General features: G+C 33.5%; 1 protein-coding gene across 1 annotated transcript; it reads left to right on the top strand.

The window, feature by feature from the left end:
• Positions 1-12867: 12867 nt before the first annotated feature.
• On the top strand, positions 12868-25715 carry LOC143076718 (uncharacterized). Its single transcript, XM_076252568.1, has 8 exons — positions 12868-13160; positions 17572-17885; positions 20590-20742; positions 21011-21399; positions 21800-21914; positions 22392-22550; positions 23257-23463; positions 25183-25715. The coding sequence occupies exons 1-8, from the start codon at positions 13019-13021 to the stop codon at positions 25315-25317; spliced, it is 1614 nt and encodes a 537-aa protein (XP_076108683.1). The 5' UTR covers positions 12868-13018; the 3' UTR covers positions 25318-25715.
• Positions 25716-26931: the final 1216 nt, after the last annotated feature.

Here is a 26931-nt window from a genome sequence, read left to right on the forward strand (position 1 = left end):
AATGGGGAATGTGTCAAAGAGACAACAACCCGACCAAATAAAAAACAACAGCAGAGGGTCACCAACAGGTCTTCAATGTAGCGAGAAATTCCCGCACCCGGAGGCGTCCTTCAGCTGGCCCATAAACAAATATATACTAGTCCAGTGATAATGAACGCCATACTAATTTCCAAATTGTACACAAGAAACTAAAATTAAAATAATACAAGACTAACAAAGGCCAGAGGCTCCTGACTTGGGACAGGCGCAAAAATGCGGCGGGGTTAAACATGTTTGTGAGATCTCAACCCTCCCCCTATACCTCTAACCAATGTAGAAAAGTAAACGCATAACAATACGCACATTAAAATTCAGTTCAAGAGAAGTCCGAGTCTGATGTCAGAAGATGTAACCAAAGAAAATAAACAAAATTACAATAATACATAAATAACAACAGACTACTAGCAGTTAACTGACATGCCAGCTCCAGACTTCAAGTAAACTGACTGAAAGATTATGATTTCATCATATGAACATCAGGCACAATCCTTCCCGTTAGGGGTTTAGTATCATACCATCATAACATATATGAGAAGAACATAACCCGTGTCATGCCAACAACTGTTTTTAGAATAAATGTGTTTAGTTCCGATGCAAAGACCTTATCAGTGACTCAATATTAACGCAAAAATATGCAATCTTTAATGACTTGACAACAGTATCGTAATTATATCCCTTTTACGTAATATGAATAGTTACAAAATAGCCATTTATAAATTGAATGCTTCTTTTTGTAACTTCATTGGGATGTAAAAGCGTTGACCGAAGTACATTTTGTATGAAGCGCGGTAGCCATTCTAAAAATGTCCACACGGAGTCAACGCTTTTACATCCCAATGAAGTTACAAAAAGAAGCATTCAACATGTTCAATACTTATAATTACATTTTTTAGCTATGATATTTTATATTTTTTTTAGTTTAATTCACCTGTGCACTTTATTGTGGGACCACGTGTTATCATGAATGATATTTTTTATTGAGTGATGCAATTGCTTAAGGAATAACACGTGATGTGCAGTTAGCCAATCAGAATAAAGTATTATAATGAAGCATACACCTAATGTAATTATTCCCGGATAAAAGTGTATGAACAATGTACTTAGGCCTATTGTGTTTTATTTTTGTACTATAAATTCCAAGTTCACTTTCCACAGCAGAGTGAGAGAAGGTATTCCACTTCGTATCTTAATTATCACATCAAAGAAAAACGACAAAATTCAGTACAAGTCATGCTCAGCAAAACAAACAAACAAACAGACAAACAGTTTTTCGTCTGAATGGCACAGTATGAATTGCGACAAGAACTCATTGACACAAAAGAGCCCAGAAAGAAATCTTTAAAAAAAACTGCACACACCTAGTTCTTTCATTATATATAAGGACCCATAAATATGTATATCATTTATAATTCTCTTTTCGAGAAAACTTTGATCGTCATATTTAATGATGTAGTCAAGACATAAAGTGGTCAAACATTCCTTGTTCAATTAAGCACTGAAAAGAATAAATCGGGTACTAAGTATATCAAATTATGAAATTTCAAAAGCTAAATTCAAACATGTGTACCTGTAGAGTTCTTGACAAAAACAAGATATCAGATCATAATCTTCGAGCTACACGGTGATGTTGTTAATAAAGCCCGTTAATATAAAAAAAAATCGGAAGACAAATTTGAGTTACAAGCCCCTAGATCCGCCAATGGTATCTCACTCGACGATAACGTTTTGCAGTTCAGTGGATAGAGGCAAATGAAAACGAACGTCCTTATATGTTTTTTTTGTGTTATGACATAGCGATATATTAACCAAAAAAAAGACATTGCGTTTATTTGGATAAGAAGCAGAAGCAGATTCTAAGTCAATACCAAAAGCCTTTAAAAATTTTGGAACTTGCCTCATTATGAATCGGTCATATGCAACTGGTCCCCCAGAAATCGCCTTTTGGTGGTAATTTTGTTGCTGAGTACTTAATTCTATTCTTCTTCTTCGATTTCTTTTTTGTAGTTTGATGTTTTTTCATTCACTACGTCATATACAGTTGGTGGTATAATACCGTTGTTGTGGGAGATATTTTTCTCTATTGGATTGGTCGTCGAGTGGTTGTCCTTGCAAGACTTTCAAACGCAGTGGCGGCAATAGACGGTACATCTCATGCAATTTATCGCCGCAAAATGAGCCACAGGAACATTTTTATTCCATACACAGACATATGGACTATATTCACACCCAGTTTAAAAATAACGAGATGAGGTATGATTGCCAATGAGACAACTATGCACTAAAGTTCAAATACTAGTACAGTGAATGTAAGCAATTTTAGGCAACCGTACGGCCTTCAACAATGAGAAAAAACATAATGTATAGTCGAATTTAAAAGGCCACGACAGGAAAAATATAAAACCATTCAATTAAGAAAACTAACAGCCTAATTTATAACATAACAATAAGCTAAAAACAAATATGACAGACATAAAACCAACGACAACCACTGAACTACAGGTTTCAGACTCAGGACAGGCACATAATGCATTTGGCTGGGTTATGCATGTTTGTGAGCGCTCAGTTCTCCCTCTTACCTGAGACAGTGGTGTTAAATCACAAAATAAGAACAAACTATAAAAATCAGTTGAAAATGGCTAAACTCATCAAATCGATACACAGCGGTTTCCTAGGCCAGCAAAATGATGCACAATAATTCAACTCGATACTCGAAATAGGAACACGGACGTCAACCTGAACTCATAGAGAACCAGTTTATATAAACCTGATAAAATATAATATGCTAACCATTATCCAATAATGACGAGCTAATGTCGAACCATGCTATTGGGGTAAATTCAGTAAAAAATCTCCCATTGACTTTAATGCTAATCTATGTATGGAAATAAATTTATACCTGATTTACCTTTAGAAATTAAAAACTTTCATATACCATTCATGAAAGTACAAATCTTTTGCAACAATAAAACCATAGGGTCATGCAGCATTTTGGGCATTCACATGACCTTGTTTACAAACAATGTAGATTCGCACTGAATTCCTATACTGACCCCTCATAACTTTTCAACCCTGTAGGGAAAAAAATTAGTACATTCAGCATTTATTTTTTGATCTTTTTTCAACTCTAGTTTCGATCCATCTACTAAAACATATTTATTACAATCATTATCTACCAATCAGAAGAGCACATGACTTCAGTTTTGTACAGAAAGCTCCTCCTAATGGGCGGTCCCTGATGACGTATATTTATTTACTGATTTTACCCCTATTCGCAGACTTAAATTAAGAAATTACTGATGCAACATAGGTACCGTAGGCATTACATTCGTGATTATTTTTGCCCGAGCGATAATTGCAACACATTACAGTCATGATAAATGAATTAGTAACAACATGTGCATTATTTTTAAAAGAGTTTGAAAGTGTTTTAAGTTAATGAAATATATTAAATGCATGCACATTTGATAAAATTCATTATTCCGCAGTAGTCAATATACGCATGTGAAAACACATTTTATTGGATTTGGAGCACGGATTTATTCACAAAGCGAAAGAAGCATGTTTAAGTAAATCAGAGTGTTAAACTGTGTGCTGGGTTGGTACTAAGAGTTCCCGATTTAATTGGCTGAAAATAATGAAATCTTTACTTTATCATGCTTCTATATGCTATAGAAAGATTAAATTACTATAAAGCAGACTACGTTGCTTTGCGGCAAAAGCTAAATATAGATTGGGAAAAAGAACTAGAACATAAAAATATAAATGATATGCTCAAAACTTTTATGGATAAGTTCAACCAGGCCGTGAGTAAACATGTACCAAAGAGCCGACCTAAAAATTCCAAAGGTAATACAACACTTAGTAAAGAGACTCTTAGTAGTGTTAGACGTAAACATAGACTTTGGGAAAGATATATGGAAAAAAAGAGTGAAGAGAGCCATAGGGAATTTTGCAAGGCAAGAAATTAAACAAGGTTAAAAAATTAACAAGAAAAGAGAGAAAGGATAAGGAAAGAGAAGTTGCAGAAACAGCAAAAACTAATAGTAAAAACTTTTGGAAATATGTTAACGCGAAAAGGAAATCCAAATCTGGTGTATCAGAACTACATAAAACAGAGAACAACACATTAACAGTGGCAAGTAGTGACTCAGACAAAGCAGACGTTCTTGCTGATTTTTTTAGTAGTGTGTTTACTAATGAAAATGACAATAATATGCCGGCAATGGAAAAGGTAGATTATAGCCATCAGTCAAGTGATGATTTATTTAATAAAGAAGAAGTGAGAAAATTGTTACTAAATCTGAATATAACAAAATCACCAGGACCAGATAGAGTCCATCCAAAACTACTATTTGAATTAGCTTCTGTTGTTGACAAACCGTAATGTATGATTTTCAACAGCTCATTTGTAAATGGGGAGGTACCTGAGGATTGGAAGATCGCTATAATAACTGCTTTATTTAAGAAGGGAGATAAGAAATCAGCTTCAAACTACCGTCCAGTTAGTCTCACCAGCATTCTATGTAAAATTATGGAGAAACTTATCCGAAAGAGAATAATTGAACACATGGATAGACAGAATTTATTTAGCAATCAACAGTTTGGCTTCATGGGTGGTAGATCAACTTCACTTCAGTTGCTAAAAGTCCTAGACAAGTGGACAAAGGTACTTGACAAAGGAGGTATATTACACTCTATCTATATGGACTTCATGAAAGCGTTTGACAAGGTGCCACATATGAGACTTCTACACAAGATTAAACACTATGGTATAAGTGAGCAAACTACAAACTGGATAAAAAGTTTCCTCAGTAATAGACAACAGTGCGTATAGGTCAATGGGTCAAGATCAAGTTGGAGAAACGTAACCAGTGGAATTCCACAAGGCTCTGTAATGGGACCAATTTTGTTCGTTCTTTTTATTAATGACTTGCCAAACAATGTTATATCCGATGTATTCATGTTTGCAGACGATACCAAACTATTTAGAGAAATAGTCGATCAGAGCGATCAAAACCTTATTCAGGAAGACCTCGACATCCTATTTGATTGGAGCAAAACTTGGCTACTGAAATTCCACCCAGACAAGTGTAAAGTTCTACCGATTAGTGGAAGGAATACAATACATGAACACCCAAACTACACTATGAAAAAGTATGAAGGCGGACGCACTAACCTTGAAAATGTGGAATCAGAAAAGGATATTGGTGTAACTATTGACACAAATCTGACATTTGCAAAACATATCCAAAACCAAGTCAATAAAGCTAACCAGATCGTAGGCCTTACTCGCCGTTCCTTTGTCCACCTAGACAATCGTACATTTACCTTATTATTCAAGGCACTAGTAAGACCGAATCTGGAGTACGCAAACAGTATATGGTCACCCTACAGGAAGGCTGACATTACTAGTATTGAGAATGTGCAAAAGAGAGCGACCAAAATGCTGCCTACAATGAGAGACTTACCATACGAAGACCGCTTACGAAAACTCAAGCTTCCAACCCTCCGTTTCCGCCGCTTGCGAGGTGACATGATAGAGACGTACAAATTATTGACCGGGTTATATGACACTAGAGTCACAAGTGGTCTGCTAGAGATGCACAACACAACAAACACAACAAGAGGCCACTCGAAGAAACTTATGAAACAACGAAGTCGTCTGGATCTCAGGAAGTACTTTTTCACCAACAGAGTAGTAGATATATGGAACAGCCTCCCTGAAGAAGTTATTTCAGCAAAAACTTTAAACACTTTCAAAAACAGATTAGATAAATTTTGGGCCAACCAACCATTAATGTATGCTTTCGAAGCAGAATACGAAATTCTATCCGGAAGTGAGAAACGAACAATTAAATATAACGATGAAGTAGAGCAGAATACATTGGTGCAACAGTGCCAGCGTTCTGAAGATCCATAGGTATCCATAGGTATTTGTCTTTACATAATGCATTATGCTAACAATAGAAAAAAATCTAAACGTGTGTTGAGACGACCCCTTAAAAAAAATTATAATCTTTTGTTGTTTGTCGAAAGTAATCATTTGTATTTCTTATGCAGCAAAAATACTGCAATCTAATTGGTTAATTATCCCGGTGTAAATAACACCCCGACCTTGTTCACCTATCATAAGTATAATGTTTGCCAAAAATGAAAAATAAAAAAATTGGCAAAATAAAATAATAAAATGTAAAAAACCAAAAAAATTAAGGACAACCATTTGTAAAAGTTTTTTTTTCATTTTTTTTTACTTCTCGAAAATTCAAAAGAACAAAAGTTTTTTTTCTGAATTTCCTAAAAAGTATTTGACAGTGCGCAGCAACATTAACGTTGAAAAAATGTTACACTTGAAATTTTTCGTTATCATATTTCATTTTTACATCCCAGTTTAAAAATGAGTAAAGGAATTGTTCATAAGAAATAAATTCGTATTCTTGGTGTAATCCGGGATGTTCGGATTTACACCGTTGTTGAAAATTCATTCACCCATTCGGCTGAACCTCAGGGTGTATGAATTTTGAACAACGGTGTAATATTATGTACACCCCTGATTACACGGGAGAGATCCGTTTGTGCCAAAAATGCGTCCTTTTGCGCCACAACTTTTTTCTCCAATGCTACGTTTGCGCCACCTGTTTTAAAATTACATGGTATCATTTGCGCCAAAAATATATACGATTGCGCCAATTAGAAGAAAATGATTCCCCTCCTCCTTTATTCGGACTGGGAATCGGCAGTTTACACGGCAAATGTTTCCTTTTCTGAAACATATCTTCTTTTTACTGCTGCTGCATGGATACTTCCCAATTTAATGTATGTAGTACCTTGCAACTTCACTTTATTGTCCAACAAGAAACATTGAAAACAAACTAAGCAAAAATAAAATTACATAGCTTATTCCAAGTTCAGATTATACTGAATAATTCTTTTTTTTTCAATGATTGTGATTTGGCAAAATTTAAATGTGGCTACGTCACAATTCTTCCAAACTATTTAATTGTATCATATGTCATGCTGTAAATAGAGATTTACGGAAAGTCTCGGTTCCGACTCTGACAGGAAAAAATACATGGGTTGTCTTAAAAATTAATTTAGAGGTACACTAGATTCATAAGTTGTCCATAAGCGGAGCATACTATTGCTCCACCGAAAATAAAAATCAAAATTTGAATCAAGAGTTTCGTAACAGCACATTTCAATCGGATAAGTCTTCTAGCTCCTACACATTAACCCTGGCACGTTATTTTGATTGATTTCTTTTTCTTCATTTATGCGGCCATAGGTTTATATAAATGTATTTAAACTTATCTTTGATATACAAAAAAAATCTTTCATATCTCAATCTTTCAATCAAAACGATTTACTCAATTAGAACACGGTGGGTATGGTTGTCCTGCGAGAGAACGTACTGTGCTGGTGATTTGGTCCTGACGGGTGCTGGTGGGTCCTGATTCTGTGCTGGTGGGTTTGTTTACATTGTATCAAAACAGCAATAAAACGACTGTTTTGTTGCTTAATTTTTCTCTGATGTGTCATAAGTACCATGCAAAGTATATTACAACAATATTATATTGCAAAAGTCGTGCAAGTTCGTTAAACGGAATTGTCCTGACGCTGTGCTGGTGATAAGAAAAACGGTCCTGGTTCTGTGCTCCTATGTCCTGGTTCTGTGCTTTTATATTTTAGTTAAAAGTGGCATATATTCAAGATCATTGATGCTGTACTGTTATTGGCTTATTAGCTGTTGTCTGCTTTCTTGAAATTGACATTGTTGTGAATATGATAACTGTTATTATGAGAGAAAAAAATACCCCTATTTTTTAATTTATTTTTTAAACTATAAACTTTAATCTTATCTATTGGCCTATTAATGGAACCCTTCTTGTCCCCTTTTAAGATAAGAAAATATGTTTACGATTTTCGGGATTACGATCATTTTGCAAGATCACCAAAATACGTTGTAATTTATACAATACTTATATATAGTAGATGATGTGGTATATTTGTTGTAAATGGACAAATTTCCATAAGAAACCAAAGGAAGTATGTGTTAACAACCATACGCCATCGTACGACCTTCAACAATAACCCATAAAATAAAAAATGTAAAAGGTTTTGCATAAAAATGGAGAGCAAAAATATAGAACAATTAAAGGACTTTCTGAGCGTTTGAATCATGTCTTTAGCAGCTTAAAACACATTTGTTTGTGAACAATTGAGTGCTGACTATAAGAATGACAATAGTATTGCGGGTTTGTTTGTTTGGTGTTGTTTTTTTGTTGTTTTTTTTGGGGGGGGGGGGGGATGGGGATAAGTTAGAGCGAGGTTACAGTGAAAGCTTGGAATAGTTTCCCGTAAGATTTAAAAGTTGTATTGTAAAAGAAAAATGTATCTTATAGCTATTTAGAATCACTTGCTGTAAGATTTTTCCAACAATTTTTTTTGTCTAAACGGTTATCATGTATTTTTTTTCGAAAGTTCGATAGAACACTAAAACAAATCACTATTTTATGAAAGGGCAGGCTAGAATATGTCAGAGAATAAAGACGAGATAACCTAGAGAACACTAATAAAATTAAGATTTCTTAGCTTTTTTCATTTCAAAATAAATATTTTTGATAAAGAATTCTTTCTTTTCTTTTCTATATATAAATATTTTTCATGAATAAAAATAAAATGTGCCTTGATTATAATTGAAAATGAGTAAATGGAAAAAATACCCAACTAAAATACACTTATATTTTAATATTGGTAATATCACCAAGCTTTTAAGTTTTGTGTGTCAAACACACCATATCTGTAGTAATTACTCCTTACTAAGATATTTCACTTCATTCATTTTTTTCTGCTTTTTTTTAATATTGTGAATTCATAGAATTATTATATTAAAATGTAGCCTTAATTTATATTAAAAAAAAATGAATCTAAAGTCAGATATATCAAACATTTTTGTTTCCATCTATCCGTTTTCAGAACTTTAACAATCAACAATAACACGCCTGGAAAGTAAAATGCGTACTCGGCTGTCTGTAATCGACCATTTTTAGACACCCCAGGCTCCTAAAAAAGCAAGCCGGGGTGGTGGTTCAAAGATGCAAATTAAGTACTTATATCAATATTTTATCTTTTCGTGTACGGTTTATGACCCCTCCTGTGGCCTGTCAATTCCGAAATGTGCAAACTGCAATAGTATCAAAACAGCACAGAAAATGAATAATAGAGATATAATTTTGTACATATATCAAGGGGAAACTTCTTGCAAAGCATTATTATTTATTATTGTTCATTATTGTATTTAGTAGAAAAAGAGAATTTAGTGAAAACAAAATCACTATTTTTGTAGAAAATTCACAGACCTTTGTACAGAGATTTTTGTTATGTTTAGCATGGGATCAACACAATGGTTCATTACCGAGTAAAAAAATCAAAATGTCTATCTACCTTGCACATTTCAGAAAATTCAGATCAGATAACGAAACTGGTTCCAGCAACATTTATAAGCAATTTAAGATTTTGACCCTCACAGTTTCCATTCACCACAAATATTCTCGTTACAACGAATCATTTTAAATACAAAAATACGTGTTGCATGCAGCCTTTTGTTTATCTATTAATATATGTATACGGATAAAGTTATGAAAGGCAGCAGGGTCATCAGGGTGAGGAGTCCATGTCATCTGAAATAAATGCTAAGCATAGATCTAGAAAGCGACATATAATCATGACATTAAAAAAAGTCTCTTCTTTTCGACTTTTTTCGAACAAATTGACACATAAAATGAATTATATAGTATTGTGGAATTTTTAACTTATTTTAGATACTATATATTGTTATCTGATATTGGACGAAAGATGTTGCCCTTTTATGTTATTATGTTATACAAGTTCAAATCATTTGAAAACACATATTAAACAGCCAAATGGATGCACAAGAGCTAAAATAGGAGTCATAGATCCTGTTGGCAACAATTATCTGGCTAATTTTATTGATTTTGTAAAATTTGTTTCAAATATGACCAACTTCTTATCCAAAATCACCAGCACCGTATCAGGACCCACCAGCACAATGACAGGACCCACCAGCACAGTATCAGGACATGAATAAATTGAGAAAATGCAAAATTTTAATAAATTGAAATGTTTTTTCACAAAACTGTTTTGTCGTGTAGATTGCGGTATAGAAAGCGGACTGTATGAGCATTTTTGTTTAATTTTTTCAGTTCGAGATTTTCTGAAAATGAGCATTTTTGTGTTACGCTTTCTGAAACAGTTTACAGGGTCATTTTTGTTATGGTTTATATATGAACCCATAAGAAACGAAATTGAAAAATCTCAACTGTTTTCTACCATTTTTTATGAGTGAAAACGTCAAAAATCATCATTTTCGTCTTTGTTTACATTTTTTCATTGATCACCAGCACCCGTCAGGACCGAATCACCAGCACAGTACGTTCTCTCGCAGGACAACCATACCCACCGTGTAGAATATCAATTTGTTTTTTAAATTCTGAGATAAAATAATTGTGGCAAAGATATTTTAAAATGTTTGCTTTGTTTAATTTATCCCAAAATGACTTGTTATCAGTCTTCCGTGTTGACAATTTGTATGCCGATAACACGTGGAATTAAAGTAAATTTTAATTTAACGGAAAAGGGTGCGCTCGATTGTCGTCCCCCCTCTCCAAAAAAAATATCAGCTCGCATGTACAATATTTAAAAGGTTAGGTACTTAGGCATGTTTTGTAAATCATAACTCCAAAAGTTCAAAGCAAAAGAAGCTCAATTTGATTTACAATTACAAATTTACGGAAAAAAGTGGCAGAAGCAGATTTAAAAGTATACCAGTGATCCCGGTACCCGTTAACGGTAACGGAAATTTAAAAAGAGTATGGTCCGGTCTTTTTTACAAGAAACAAATGTAGCCGGCCCTTTTTTTTTAAATGTATGGATCTGAATTGGGGGGGAAGGGGGAAGGGGGTCAGAATTTCGCTTCAAACGACGTGTACATGAACATGCTCACTTAGCTATTTGAAATTAAATTTCTGAAATTAAGTTGAAGATAACAATTAATGGATCCTGTTAGAAAACAAAAGTTTCTTCAGATTTTTCCTGTTTTAAATCTTCACCCTCCTGATTTAACGGAGTTTCTAAAAAAATGATTCAGATCATTCTTCAATGGATAACATTTATCCAACTCAGCATCCATTCTCAATTTTATCCTGTAATTAGGGAGCTACCATTTGATTTTTATGGGGGGGGGGGGGGGGGGGGGGCTAGGATGAAAAATTTTGTCCTGCTTTTTTTTTTAGTTGTAATCTCTGTCCTGGCTTTTTATTTTTTACTCTATTCGGTCCTGCCTTTTTTTTTTTACTAGATTATCCTGACTTTTTTTACACAAATTGTCATCCTGCCTTTTTTTTAAAACAAGTTTCTCATCCTGCCTTTTTTTTTTTTACTCAAAACTCCTGTCCTGCCTATTTTTTTCAAATTTCATCCTAGCCCCCCCATAAAAATCAAATGGTAGCTCCCTTACACCATTTACGCGACAGCAAATCAACACAAAACATGATCACCAGAAATGCAAGGGTCAAAGTTAAATAGAATCGTTGCCGAATATGAATTATTGTCGAATATTCAGTAACTCTTTGTGGAAGGCACCCAAGAGAAAAACTCAGACAAATTGTGGAGACTGTTCCAGGATTTGTAAACAGAGGACAAAAAAAAATCGTAATATAAATTCTCGTTTAACTAAATTTTACATCGAAAAATTTACTAGTACCTTTTATTATTTTGAGACGACCCCTGACATTTTACCTGTCAGAGTCGGTGTCAACAGTCGGTACCGAGACTTTCCGTAAATGTCTATTAGCCACACAAACAGAGTAATATCATTTCTTAATATGAAGAAGTATTCAGAGAGACAATGCACTCTAATAATGTTCACCTTTCAGTATTCTTAAATTTTGTATGTCGTTTTTCTCCATTCGTTATATTTTTTGCTGATTATGCCCCACCTACGATAGTAGAGGGGCATTATGTTTTCTGGTCTGTGCGTCTGTTCGTCCGTTCATCCGTCCGTCTGTCCCGCTTCAGGTTAAAGTTTTTGGTCAAGGTAGTTTTTGATGAAGTTGAAGTCCAATCGACTTCAAACTTAGTATACATGTTCCCTATGATATGATCTTTTTAATTTTAATGCCAAATTAGAGGGTTTACCCCAATTTCACGGTCCACTGAACATAGAAAATGATAGTGCGAGTGGGGCATTCGTGTACTGGGGACACATTCTTGTTATTCTCTGTTTTTATGACCCATTTATGGCAATTATTTTTTCTTGTCTATGCGTCCGTTCGTTTGTCACACCGTCCGTTCGTCCCACTATAGGTTAAAGTTTTTGGTCAAGGTAGTTTTTGATGAAGTTAAAGTCCAATCAACTTGAAACTTAGTACACATGTTCCCTATTGGTTGATCTTTTTACTTTTAAGGCCAAATTGGATTTTTTACCCAATTTCACGGTCCATTGTACATGGAAAATGATAATGCGAGTGGGGCATCCGTGTACTTTGGACACATTCTTGTTCTATTATGTATTTGTTGCGTCTGTTTTTCTGTACATTTGGCTGATAGACTGAAGTGCTCCAAGCAATTAACACTCAGATTTTAATTTGTTTCTGAATTTCCTGGGTCAAAGTTATTGTGGTTAGTGTGGCGCCAAACAAGGATGTGTGCACCCCTTTTTTATCAGACATACACATGTAACGTGACACGGCGAACCGGATAATTGAGTTATTTCAATATAAATAAAAGCATCATAGACCATTTTATTCTGAGCTTAGAAATAAATATAAGGATAAAATTGAAACTGGCCAGTAGGAATATTCAAAATTTAATTTTTGCTATTATTTGCGTTTTTAATGAGACCATCAAATACAGATTCATTTTACAAAAACATTTGTATATCTCTGAAATTGAAATATACAATATGAATGCTCTGAAATTACTGCTTCTGCTTTTATTCGTGTTGCTTTCATCAGGGAATAAACTAAAAGAAAATTACCACACCAGAAATCATAGAGCAGCCGGGGACAATGTTGCCGAGATGAACGAAATTGCAAGAAGTGACGGTAAGCTTTTTATTCAACTTCTAATTGAAATTGCATACATTTAAAGCTGTTCTCACCTACCTGTGAAATAGACATAAACATAAGATATTACTGTATACGTTATAATCTGTAATGAATTACAAACTTGAAACAATTTAGAACCATGTAACACTTATCAATTCAAAGTTTTAAAAAGTTTTGAAATTTTAGATTTTTGGAATTTTGATCAAAGTTTTAAAATATCAAAATTTCAAATTGTGTAAAAGTTTTGAAATTTTGAAATTTTAACCAAATTATTAAAATATTAAAATTTCTAATATCGTTTTTAAATTTAATAGTTTAGGAATTTGATCAAACTTTTAAAATACTAAACCTTACGTGCAATTTTGATTATTTCACTTTTTGAAAGTTTGATTTTTTAAATTTTTGATTAAAATATCAAAAATAGAAAAGGGGCAAAAAGAGGGGTACCTGTAAAAAGCGAAACGAAATAAAAGCGGAACGAAACGAAACAATATGAATTGAAAACATACTGATACTTAAAAGTTTATGTATGAAATAAAACCACAGACAGACAGTTGTAAGCGGTGAAAAATTGGATGACAAAATAAATATTTCTCAAAAGAAGAGAATTCATTTCAAAACCAAACGTACGGCTCTGATATTGGCCATTTTACTTGCTGATTTTTCTAGCACCTATATTTTAGGAGAAACAGGAGTAACAGTAAAAACTGAACAACTCGCAGTAGGTCAAATAGTATGGTTAGGTTGAGCATGTATATATATTTTCTACTGATCTCTAAGCAATAAAAAGGCTCAATACACGGTGTATTATCTCTTTTGATTTCAAATTTTTCTGTTTTGCTCTACGACTTCTTACTTTCTGCAATCATGTTGGCTAAAGAATATCATTTCATATACATTATGAACGATCATCTTTAACGTTTTAATCTGTTGTTTGTAAGTTGTTGGCCCTAAATATTCAGCTTTGAGCGATCCCTAAGAAGGTCAATCAAGAAAAGCGCTTCGGTCGTAACTTTTAACGTTCTGTTTTCATTTTTATCGGTTGTATGACGATCATAATTATATTGAGTTGTATCAATGATTTTAGTTAATATTTTTTTGGTACTTATAGCTCTGGTTTTGTAAAAGTTGAAACCTTTCATATCATATATAAACGTATATCATAAACATTATTTTCACGAGCATTCATATTTATGTAATAGTTGCCGCTGTACTACATTGTGCCCATCTAGCATTCATATTTATGTAATAGTTGCCGCTGTACTACATTAAGCGCCCATCTATTCATTTGTAGGTGTCGGCATTTTGAAAATTGAAAATTCTGTTCAAAAGTTTATATCAGCGATAAATGGTAATCTTTTGGGGAATCCAATATATAGATAGTCACTTTTTTTTTACTCTGATACTACCACGAGGGGCTTCGATAATGGTACATTAAGATATTCTGATCTCCAATTTGATGAAAAAATAATATTCCGCTGTGCCAGCAGAGGACAAAAGAAAAATTCTGAATCCAAATTTTCTCCATGCCTTATAGTGTTAAATTTTGAACCAGACAAGTTGATTAATAGCGATGTAAAACTTAATAAAATTGTTAGCGCTTCGACAAAACAATCACACCCCAGTTTTAAAGTTAAATGGTTGCTCCCTTATAGACAACGTTTGGACTGGTTATCATATACGTAGCTCCATTATGGGTCCTAAATCAACCACTGTTTTTAAATAGTAAATAAAAGGAAAGGGATTTTTTTTGTATTAAGGGATATTATTGTTCCGTATTTGCATATTGTTATTTGAGCATTTTTAAGTTATCGTACGACAATCGACTTTAAGCAAACTAAAAGAACACATGTACATCCAGTCAGAATGGGGCGAGTAAAGAGAAGCCACACTGTCAGCTGCTTGATGGATTTTTCCATTTTTGGCCGTACACCAATGTTGCTCTCGAAAAACCAGTACAATGTAAAACACTGAATTCTAAGTAAAGAATTCACCTATGGAACGCTGAACTGAAATTTGAAAGTCAAGAAAAATAAGAACCGAAACAATTGAAGAGGTGTTTGGCCAAAGTGAAGTTAAAACATATCAAAATCCATCTATAAGGGCTACTTTGTCCAAGGGAATTGAATCCTACGTTTCTTCGTAATTTGTAACAACCTATTTTAAATTATCGATTTTTTGTTGCCAGTGACAAATATTTCATGATTGTTCAGGAACAAATTAGCAATAAATGCAACAGGGAGAGAGTGTGCATAATGAAAACATATAAAACCTTTCAATTAGTTTAATTGAGGTCTGGAGCTGGCGTATGGCAGTAACTGCTAGCCTTATATATAGTAGTCCTTTATTTATTTATTATTAGCATTGTCATTTTGATTAGTTTCTTTTGTTTCCTATTCTGACATAGGACTTGTATTTCCTTTTCTAGTGCGTTTTACTGTTCGTATTACTGTGTGTTTTTCATTCTTTATTGGCTAGAGGTATAGGGGAGGGTTGTGATCTCACGAAACATGTTTAACCCCGCCGCATTTGTGCGCCTGTCCCAATTCAGGAGCCTCTGTCCTTTTAAGTCTTGTATGATTTTAATTTTAGTTCATTGTTAAATTTCGGAGTTTAGTATGACGTCTATAATCACTGAACCAGTACACTTTTTTGTCTAGGGGCCAGCTGAAGCACAACGTTCATTGCGACGCTATACATTAAGTATTCCTTCCGTATCATTTCTTGGAACTGAAATAAATCATAAAAGGCAATATAGTATCGTCATGCAATCGATAAAAAAAGAAAACAAAACGGTTAAAGTTGCATGCGACCGAAGCGCTCTTTCTGGATCTACCTTCACCAGGAACGTCAAAAAGGCGAATAATACTATTTGGTTTATTGCGAGTTGGTCAGTTTTCACTGATACTTCTAAATGTTGGGCACTGGGAACACCAAATAGCTCTAAATTATTTATCTCAAACGCTAACCTTATATAAGAGATTTAAATCAACTTATTTGATTCCGGTTTAAATAGTTTGGTTTTTTTGATAGATGCACAACCTTAAAATTTCAGGATACTGTTATCCCATGTGATGTCTAATATGTTTCATAAAAAAAACCGACTTCTTCTTTTCATTATTTATTTTGTAATTAAAAATGATTTGATATATTTCGTGCTATTTATTTATAACTAAGAATGATTGTTATCAGAGCCGTGTTTACATCAGTGTTTACAGCCTCTTTTCGCCCCTTTTCTAATTTTGATATTTTAATCAAAAATTTAAAAAATCAAACTTTCAAAAAGTGAAATAATCAAAATTGCACGTTAGGTTTAGTATTTTAAAAGTTTGATCAAATTCCTAAACTATCAAATTTATAAACGATATTTAGAATTTTAATATTTTAATAATTTGGTTAAAATTTCAAAATTTCAAAACTTTTACACAATTTGAAATTTTGATATTTTAAAACTTTGATCAAAATTCGAAAAATCTAAAATTTCAACACTTTTTAAAACTTTGAATTGATAAGTGTTACACGGACCCATATCAATAATATTACTATAATATGTCAAACATAACTTAATAAGTTAGAGATACAAATATGGTAATATGTCAAAGAGACAACAACCCGACCAAGGAGCAAAAAACAGTCGAAGGCCACCAATGGGTCTTAAATACAGCGAGAAAATCTCGCACTCGGAGGCGTGCTTCAAACCTATTTAGGTGTCTATATCGGGCCCAGATGGACGCCAATGTGAGATTAATATCTAGAATACAGCTTTTGACCAGTCATTGAATTTGCAGTATAAGTATTTTTGGCACATTTCATTTCAAGTATAATATTTTGTACTCTTTTGAGATCATTCTTATACTTTTGAAGTTTTAGACTGCAAGTACACAACATCTATAAGATAAATTTATAGCACTCGAGCATTTTGTAAAATTCCGTAATTTCTTCTAATCAAAGTAAAGATTTGTGACATCATGCATGCCGATATCAAAGTTCAGCGTCCTTCGATCGCAAACCAAAATTCAGTAAAAAGACCGATCCGATATTGCATGGTTGGGGAGAGGGACGGAGGGGGTTAAGCTTGTTTTGAAATTCCTAATCGTGTCAATCTCTTTAAAAATACCTTTACATATATTTATTGCCAGTACCACGCAAAAATATATTATAAATCTTAAGATTGAAGAGCATATACCCAAATTTTAGAATCGCCAGGCTTTAGCCGTCAAATTGTGAGAAATTTTGTGTTTTTTAAACTATGCCGATAAAAGTAACTGATAAAGATCGGTGATTTGTTGTAAACTCTTTGCTCACATCTGTCAAATATCTTTTTTGTTTTTTAAAGATATTACTTGTTTGAGAATTTTAAATAGACTCAAACATTTTGAGATTTTCAGTATTTTCGTGTTTATTTCAGCCGTTTACGCCCGGATGAGAAGTCAGTTAAGACTGTTGGACTATTTCATTGGGCCTAAAGGTCCAAGGGTAGATATAAGACAGTTTGTTAACTGGGACAAAACTATCATCATTGACCATTTATTCTATGTCAAACCTAAAACAATCTGGGAAGTCCAAAGAGTTGTAAATGCAGCGGCCCTGACAGGAATTCACATACGGGCAACAGGAGGCGGTCATACACGTTCTCCATTGTACCCAGATGAAGGTCAGATATCTATGGATGTCAGAGAGCTAGAACGTCATGATGGTCCTCGAATCGAACTTCACAAACCGGTGAATATTATGTATTTAATTTACTTATAATCAAAATATAAAACCAAGATACTAACACTAACTATAAATCGAAAAATTAAAAACGAAAAATGATAGATGTCTGTTAAACACAAACGTAATATATTCTTGGCTATATCATATTAGTTCTCCGTAACGGTCAAAACAAGATTTGCAAGTGTAAATTTTTTCGATTGATGTTCCGTAGATTCTATTTTGCAAACAATTTTAATAAATATTTACAGAGAGTACATGTTTTAAATTTTGTGAAGCAATGTTTAGTATTACTATACGTCGATACGTTTAATTCAGAATTTCGTCCAATCTAAATCTATAGCACCAGTAAATGTAAGTGATAAATTTGTCCTGGTAAAATATGTCTGGGCAGACAAATATTACTAGTATAAAAAGTCCAAGGTTACAGAATTTACTAGTAAATTTAGTCCGATGTTAGTAATATATGTCCCCAGACTAAGTTTCCTAGGTAATCATGTCCTATAATCCAAAATAAATTCAAATAATTTAAACCATGGAAATTTTATGTTTCATGTTATGTTTTAGTAATGTTTTAAAAGTTCCATAGTTATATTTTTAATAAAATTTATGTCCCCAGCTGATAAATGTATGTTTTAAAATTGTTAAAGGACAAAATGAAAGAGTTGTGTATCAATATTTTTAATAAAATTTGTCTCCAGACCAATTTTCCTAGGAAATCATGTCCATGTCATTAATAATAGTTCTTGGTTAAAATGTGCATGCCCTTAATTTTAAAAGGTGAATATAAATGTTATATTTTAATATTGTTAAAGAGTTGTGTATCAATTTTTTAAATATTATTTATGTTCCCAGACTTATTTTCCTAGGAAATCATGTCCATGTCATGAGTATTCCTAGGAAATCATGTCCATGTCATGAGTATTCCTAGGTAAAAATGTCCATGTGTTTTATTATAAAAGGAAAATGTTATAAGCAATGGAAACTCAATATTCATGTTTTAATTAGGTTATGAAGGAAATGTCCTTTGTTTTAATAGTTTTTTTTTTCTATTTTGACTGGTTTTTTTATGATGTAGTAAAACTATTAGAAAAACAAGTCTTGGGACAATTTTTCTTAGGAAAATAAGTGCCAGACATATTTTACTAGCTATGGACTTATTTTCCTAGTAAAATCATGGACATGGATTTGATTAACTAGGATAGAATTTTACTACCGGACCAAATTTACTGTCTTGACGATAAATAATAATGGTCCACATTTGTATCTTATTTTATAAAATATGTCCTATACGATTTATGTAGGTAATTTACCTATCATGAATCTTTTGGTGAGGCAATCACAGGCGGATCCCGCCCCCCCCCCCCCCCTTTTGGTGGGAAAAATTTGGTTGATTATATAGGGAATCATTGAAGCATGACTGGAGCCCCCCCCCCTTTAGGTCAGTCAGCGCCCCCCCCCCCCCCCCCCCCCTTTAGGAAAAGTTCTGGATCCGCCACTGGCAATCATTTCATGCATACTAATAACGATTGATTTGTATTCAGTATACGATTCATACATATGCAATCCTAGTCTAGTATACGGTTCAAGCATATCCAGTATTATATACGTATCATAATTATTCAGTATATACTATTCATGCATACAAAGTATAGTTGTTTTACGATTCATACATACTCAGTTTACGATTCATACATACTCAGTTTACGATTCATACATATTCATTCTAATTCATTCTACGATTGATGCATATTTAGTATTCGATTCATACATGTATATTCAAAAGCATTCGTGCAAGCTCAATTTAACTCGGACGAGAAAAAATTACAACTGATGAATTAAAGGGGCACTATTATAGCTGTCCAATTCATGTTCATCGATTTTAATCAAATTCTCATATTTGATTTATAACAATGTAAAACATTTATCCAAATTATAAAAGTCTAAAATAATCAATTAACAGGGTACGGTCGTGAAAAAAATAGCTTCGTTGCGTGTGTATTTTAGTCTAGATGCCATCTAATTAACTATCGAGTTGAACTCTTTAAGTCATCCGATGGCAATATAAGCGATGTAAGCATAAATAAAGATATAAATAGATTTAGCAAACTCGTGCTGTTAGATTTTGCTAGGTCTATTTAATTTCATATTATAGATGAAAAATAAATGTTTATCATCGTTTTTACCTGTATAAGAAAAACATTTTGTGGATCGAATCAGTCAATCAAATGATTTTCCTGTGTTTCACTTTCAATGTTGACATTCTTTTCCTTTAGATAACTTTATATACACATACAATTCACGTGTTGTCCATCTCAAGCTAAGGGGTTGAATTGAAGTTCACATGAATACGGAATCAATGAGGTCGAATTATTCACTTGCAAGTGATTAATTCTTAATCAATATTTTTTTTAGCTTATTTTGACAAAATTAAACCATACTGGCTGCTAAAAGAGAATTATTATCTCACTATTTGCATTTCATTAATGATTGAGCCAAAAAATAGTATATAAGTTTTTTTCATGATTCTCCTAGCTAGTGCCCCTGTAGTCAGATTTTTACAAATTGGAGTGTCGAAAGGAGGAAAGTTGACTGACACTCAGTCTGGAACAAGATGGCATGATGTAGCTCATGTGTCCGAGTTCTTCTGTATTCACAAACATTTATTTTTCGTACTTTCATTAACATAATTCATGTTTGTATGTTATTTTAGAACCCAGAAAGGCCGTATCAGACCGTCACTGTAATAACTGGAGTATTAGAATATGAATTGAATGAATTTCTGGTCAAGAATGGTCTCTCCATGTTGTCACAGCCCCTCATTGTCAACGCCACAGTCGGTGGAATGGTAGCCTCATCTACTCATGTAAGTACAAGTAACAGACACATTATAATTGCATCATATGGGTGCAGTATACCTCATAGTTAAATATCTACGTGTTTTCAGTTTTAATGACAATAAAGCTAAGCGGGCTCACTTACATTTTTTACTTTTAATAACAGAAACATTTGTGCTGACCTTTCTTTTATTTGGGTTTTGTCTATTAAAAGATTGTTTCTCGATCGATACAAATTACTACAGGTAAAAGTTCCCTTGCCTTTTTATATAAAGTTTCATTTTTTTTTATCGCTAGGGTTCATCCTGGAGTGCTCCAACTTGGAGTGGTTATGTGGTGGAGATGCGCTTAGTAAACGCTCGCGGTCGATTGCGACGTTTTTCCAAAGAAAAACACCCAGAACTTATGGAGGCACTTATGTGTAATCTAGGAATGATGGGAGTCATGTATGACATCACAATCCAAGTCAACGGGACGCTTATTGCTAAAGTTCAAAATCAATATGTACCGTTGGAAGATTTGTTCTATAATCAAACTAACTTAAAAAACGTAGTGACGTCACATTTCCTAACAGAAATATCTTGGTATCCATTCAATTCTGTGAATCCAGGAGAGGAGGCAGTTTTTAGACACAATAAAACAGTTCTTAATTCGTGGACCGTAAGAAGAGACCTTGTGTGGCTAAGGTAGGGTTTTAGTGTCTTTAAAACCTGATATGAACATCACACTTCTATAGGTATCATGAACTTTTCATCGTTGAATCTTATAATTGCATATTATCATATTATTTCATGAGATCTTCTTTGTCTTATTTTTTTTTAAATAAGATGATTGCTGAATGGTAACAAATAATAATGGTTCGACGAATTTATTTCAACAGACTAGACGAAAATTGCATGATCATAAAAAAGAAACAAATAAATAAGTTCAACTATCGAATAAACATTTTTTTTTAGTTTTAGTTCCTAAAACTATAGTAAACTCGGCTTCGCCTCGATTTACAAATATATATTACCGCGACTCTGACCGATATTTTTATTTTTCGTACATGTACCAGGAACTAATAAGATGATTTATCTTCAACAGAACAATTGTATTGGTTGATGCTGTACCTGATGACCACGTGATACAAGGTCCAGTCTATTTGCCAACCGGGGGATCAATATCTGGCGGAAATGAAACAGGAATACTGAGAGGAAAGGTCGGTTAAATAAAATTGAGAATTGGAACGGGGAATGAAGTGTCAAACAGACAAAACCCTGACCAAAGACAGAAAACGGCCAAAGGCCACCAATGGGTCTTCAACACAACGAAAAAAGGTCTTTGATGACCAAGATACACCATTGACTTCTTATCTTGTTTAATTCATGATTCAGTTTCTTAATTTTAAATCTACAAGGCGTACCCTACACATTATGATTGTCAGGACGATGCCAAGATAGCAAGAAGATTGGTATTAGTAAGCAATCCTAACATAGTTCTACCAAATAAAACTATTAAACCATACAAATATTTGTTTTTTCTTTCGATTTCTTTACTTAAATGCAAGCCAACAGAAGAATATTTATTCAAATTACAAGCGACTCGAAGGGCAAAAACATTTAGTAATTATGACAATAGAAATAAGAGAATTATACAAATACTCGACAACCTGATATACATTTTGCTTTAATTGCAGGGTGCATTGAACATAGCAAAGCTGCTTCCGTCTGTGAGTTATCATTACTTGGTAGATGCATTTCCAACAATTTTACCACCAAAGCATGGATCGGAAACCAGTGCCGCTTTTGTGTTGAATATTGATAATTCATTTTTACGTCCACTCCGAGCATTCAAGGTAAATTTGAAGAGAGTAAACAAAAGTCTTGGAAGTATACTGAAACATAAACAGGTTTTGGTCCAAGGCTGATGGTAAAGTGGCGTTATTCTCAAATAAAGACGGGCGAGCGTAGCAATGCAAAACATAATTTGAAGACGAAACTTTTTTTTTAATTTCAAAGAATACTTTGTACGTCAATATAAAGAAAGCTTTAGTTTTAATGTCAATCTTCCAATCCCAAATTATTTAGGATGTTGTGTATATAGAGATTTATCCTTTCGGTCAAAAAGGCTTTTTTAGATCAAGCAACTCATATAATTCAATTTTGAAAGTATTTTTAAGTTGCAAATGTATTGCCACGTTTACCCTGCATGTAAAAGGTAAACGATTGATTGGTTTGTGTTTAACGACACTATCAGTACTATTTTGTCGCGGTCAGTTGTCAGTGGTTGAGGACGCCGGAGTGCCAGAAAAAACTGACAACCTTAGTTAAAGATTAAAGTCAAACTCACCTGTCACGTGCGGGATCCGAACTCACAACCTCAATGTTTATAGGCCAGTGATAGTTACGTTCGACAACTTAGACCACTCGGCTACCGAGGTATAAGAAAATTCTCAGTAGATTTAATATTTAAAAAAAAAAAAAAAAAACATCAGTTAACGTGCCATATAATATTTTTCATAAAAAATTTACTAAGAAGAAAAATGATATTTTTTATTGCAGTTTATGGCAGAAAAAGTAGAAACCCAAATTAAATCTTTAGGATCATCTCCAATGAACGCTTTCCTTCCACGATTTCTACAAAACATGGATTGTTTGCTGTGTTTTGGAAACAACGGAATTAAGCAAGACGACGATTCAGGCCGTTCTATGGTGATTGACTTCCTAGCTCCGCCCACACAGTTAGGATTTTATGATACCGCAGCAGATGTAAGAACTTGTTATGCGTTTACTTTTCTACATTGGTTAGAGGTATAGGGGGAGGGTTGAGATCTCACAAACATGTTTAACCCCGCCGCATTTTTGCGCCTGTCCCAAGTCAGGAGCCTCTGGCCTTTGCTAGTCTTGTATTATTTTAATTTTAGTTTCTTGTGTACAATTTGGAAATAAGTATGGCGTTCATTATCACTGGACTAGTATATATTTGTTTAGGGGCCAGCTGAAGGATGCCTCCGGGTGCGGGAATTTCTCGCTACATTGAAGACCTGTTGGTGACCCTCTGCTGTTGTTTTTTATTTGGTCGGGTTGTTGTCTCTTTGACACATTCCCCATTTCCATTCTCAATTTTAATATATAAATACCGTATAGTATGATTTACTTAGGCTCTATTTTTTATGAAGATAAATCTGAATATCCGAATGAAATACATAGAAAAATGGTACGTTCGATGTATTGTCGTGGATGTTATTCATAGATCCGTGTCAAAAAATCCGTAAGTTTTGTGGAAAACTTTTTTTTTTTTTTTTGCCAAAATAATAAACAAGGGTTTGGTTGGTAATGGAGGTACATTGTAGTTCGTTCATTTTGTATTCTAAAATGTTTGGCGGTCCCTGCTATTAGATTCTAGCCATCATACTAAACAATATCCTGTAACTTGCAAGGTATGATTTAAATGGTATACTAAGATAAATAACAGAATAGTTATGTATTTCAGCATTATCATGATACACCATTTGAAATAAAAATTTAAAAAAACGTATCGATATATTCACACGTATTTCCTTCCTCCAAATTATAATTCTTTGTCAAGGGAAAGATAAATATAGATTCTTAAATTGATACCAGTGGATTATCGGATTTATCCAATCGAGATAGTTAAATTATCAATTTTAAAGTTCGAGCCGCCTCGGCGAGTACTTTAAAATTTATAATTTAACTATCGAGATTGGATAAATCCGATAATCCACGAGTAACTATGTAAGAATCTGTTTCTCTAATGATTAAAAAGACATTTTCTTTTTTTGTTTACCGAAAATCCCCTTCGAGTGCCTTTCACATTGCACGAAGTTGTCAATTTCATTAACACCTGTTGACATATTTTGGTTCATCCAGTTGTCCAAAAAGGTCATGACCCTTAAAATCATCCAATGATCTTCTGAGATCACCAGCAACCACACGTTGATTAAATTTTTTTTATACAATGGGTTCGAAAAGGGATAAATTTCCATAGAATTAGAGAAAACGTTTTATTTCACTTGTTGACTAGAAGCATAAAATTCAAGACTGAGTGCATTTTTAGATGCTTAACAGCCAGTGGTTAATATAACAAACATATTCAACAAGAGCAGATTGGATAGACATGGCTGCAGAACCACAGCCCTTACGATATAATTTGACTCTATGCGGTCTCCAAAATTAAAAAAAATATATATCAGAACTATACGAGATATAGCTAAAGTAGAGATTACGTTTTAATGTCACTTGCGTCTTGTGGGGGATAAAGAAATACTCTACACATCCGAAGGATAAATAATTTCGATGAAAAACAAAACATCTTGAAATTCATAAAAAGGGAAGTGTATACCATTCCATATTGGTAAAAGAACTCTGATTTTATGATTTTAATTACAAAACATGAAAAAATTATACACATAGAATATACAGGAGAAAATACATATCCCCAAGTTTATTTTTTTACTTTTTTTACAGTTTGTCCAGCAATTTCGACAAGAGAAAATACGTCCCCATTGGGCAAAGCGACATACAGATATACCAGGGATTGTTGATGTCATTAAAGAGACCTATGGTGACAATCTAGAGAAATTTAATCAACTAAAAATTTGATTCAGGAATAGACAAATGTGGATTATTTATGAATAGCTACCTCACCGAAATATTTGGTCGTCCTCAAAGTTATTACAAGTGGTGTTAAATGTTTGATGATTTGATAAAATCAATAAGAAAATATTTGTGTATACCAAACTTCCGGGTTCGCACCTTTTTTGAACACAGTATTTTAAATATTTTGTTCGAATACGGGTCTGATGAAGCGGGTGTGTGAATTTATTTATCATTGTTCGTGTCATTTTTATTATGTGAACAACATTAAACGGGTGTTGTGATAAATCTGACAAATACAGTTTTTGTGATTGAATGAATGATATTTTAAAGTTGTCGGGTGCAATTTATACAGCCAAAGGACATTCTCTTTTATTTTATATGAAATTCATGTATAAGCAATTTGTAGATATATATATGAGGTCTATGAGAGTCTGTTTGGGGGTTACAGAAAAGGTCTATGAGGGTCTGTTTGGGGGTTACAGAAAAGGTCTATGAGATGAGGGTCTGTTTAGGGGTTACAGAAAAGGTCTATGAGGGTCTGTTTAGGGGGTTACAGAAAAGGTCTGTGAGGGTCTGTTTGGGGGTTACAGAAAAGGTCTATGAGGGTCTGTTTTGGGGTTACAGAAAAGAGAATAATGCGTATGAAGTGCAGAGTAAAGGGGTAAACTAAAAAGAATAAAGAAAAATAGGACGTTAAAATAAAGAACAAAGAATGATAGGGTGCTGAAATATAATGAAAAGAGAAACGAAGGACACCCTAATCCAAACCCTCTTATATGTGACAAATTCTCTAAAGATCTTTCTGTACATGTGACTACAGGGATGGTTGCAACCCTACTATAGTAAGTTTTTTTAGTAGTACATTTGTACTTAAATTAAGTTATACAGGTTGGCATTCGCAGTTGGTGGACATTTTTCAAATTTTAAGATTTATAGCGGAATTCTTAAGCGGTTTGGATAACAAGAGAAAGGGGAGACAAGTACATCTTCCTGATAATTATTAAAAAGAAGATATGATATGATTGCCAATGAAGGACCAAATGACGCAGAAATTAACAACTTTAGGTCACGGTACGGCCTTTAACAATGATCAGACCAATACCGTATTGTTTCTCTCCATTATTCTTTTCGCTGCCTGCAAGTCACAAATGTGAATTTCTTTTTGTCCGTGAAGAGAGCACCAGGAACACAAAAAAACGATAGCTATCTAACAATGCACAGATACAAAATTATAAGTAGTTCTCTTTTCAATAACAAATCTGTAACATTTAAAAATATTTAGCTTTAATGCATTAAAAATTGTAACAAGCAAACAATATTGTAAAAGATACAACAATTTAATACTTCGTTCCTTGGCTTCCAGTTTATTCTTAACAAACAGCAACGAGTGCATATGTTGTGTACTGTGAACCAAGTCCAAAGATCAAAAACTATAACATTTGCATTCACTTATCTAGAAAAATGTTTACCATCGATTGCATTGATTGTGTAGGTAAAGGTAATATCGTTGGTTATAATTAGCTTGCTTGCTAGCTGAACTGTGAAGCCATTGTTAGGTTTTAGGTAAACTACCCTCCTTGACTTTAAGGTTCAGCTAGCAAGCAAGCTAACCAAATA

This window comes from Mytilus galloprovincialis, chromosome 5, assembly GCF_965363235.1.
Source record: "Mytilus galloprovincialis chromosome 5, xbMytGall1.hap1.1, whole genome shotgun sequence".
In the NCBI taxonomy this organism is placed as follows: Eukaryota; Metazoa; Mollusca; class Bivalvia; order Mytilida; family Mytilidae; genus Mytilus; species Mytilus galloprovincialis.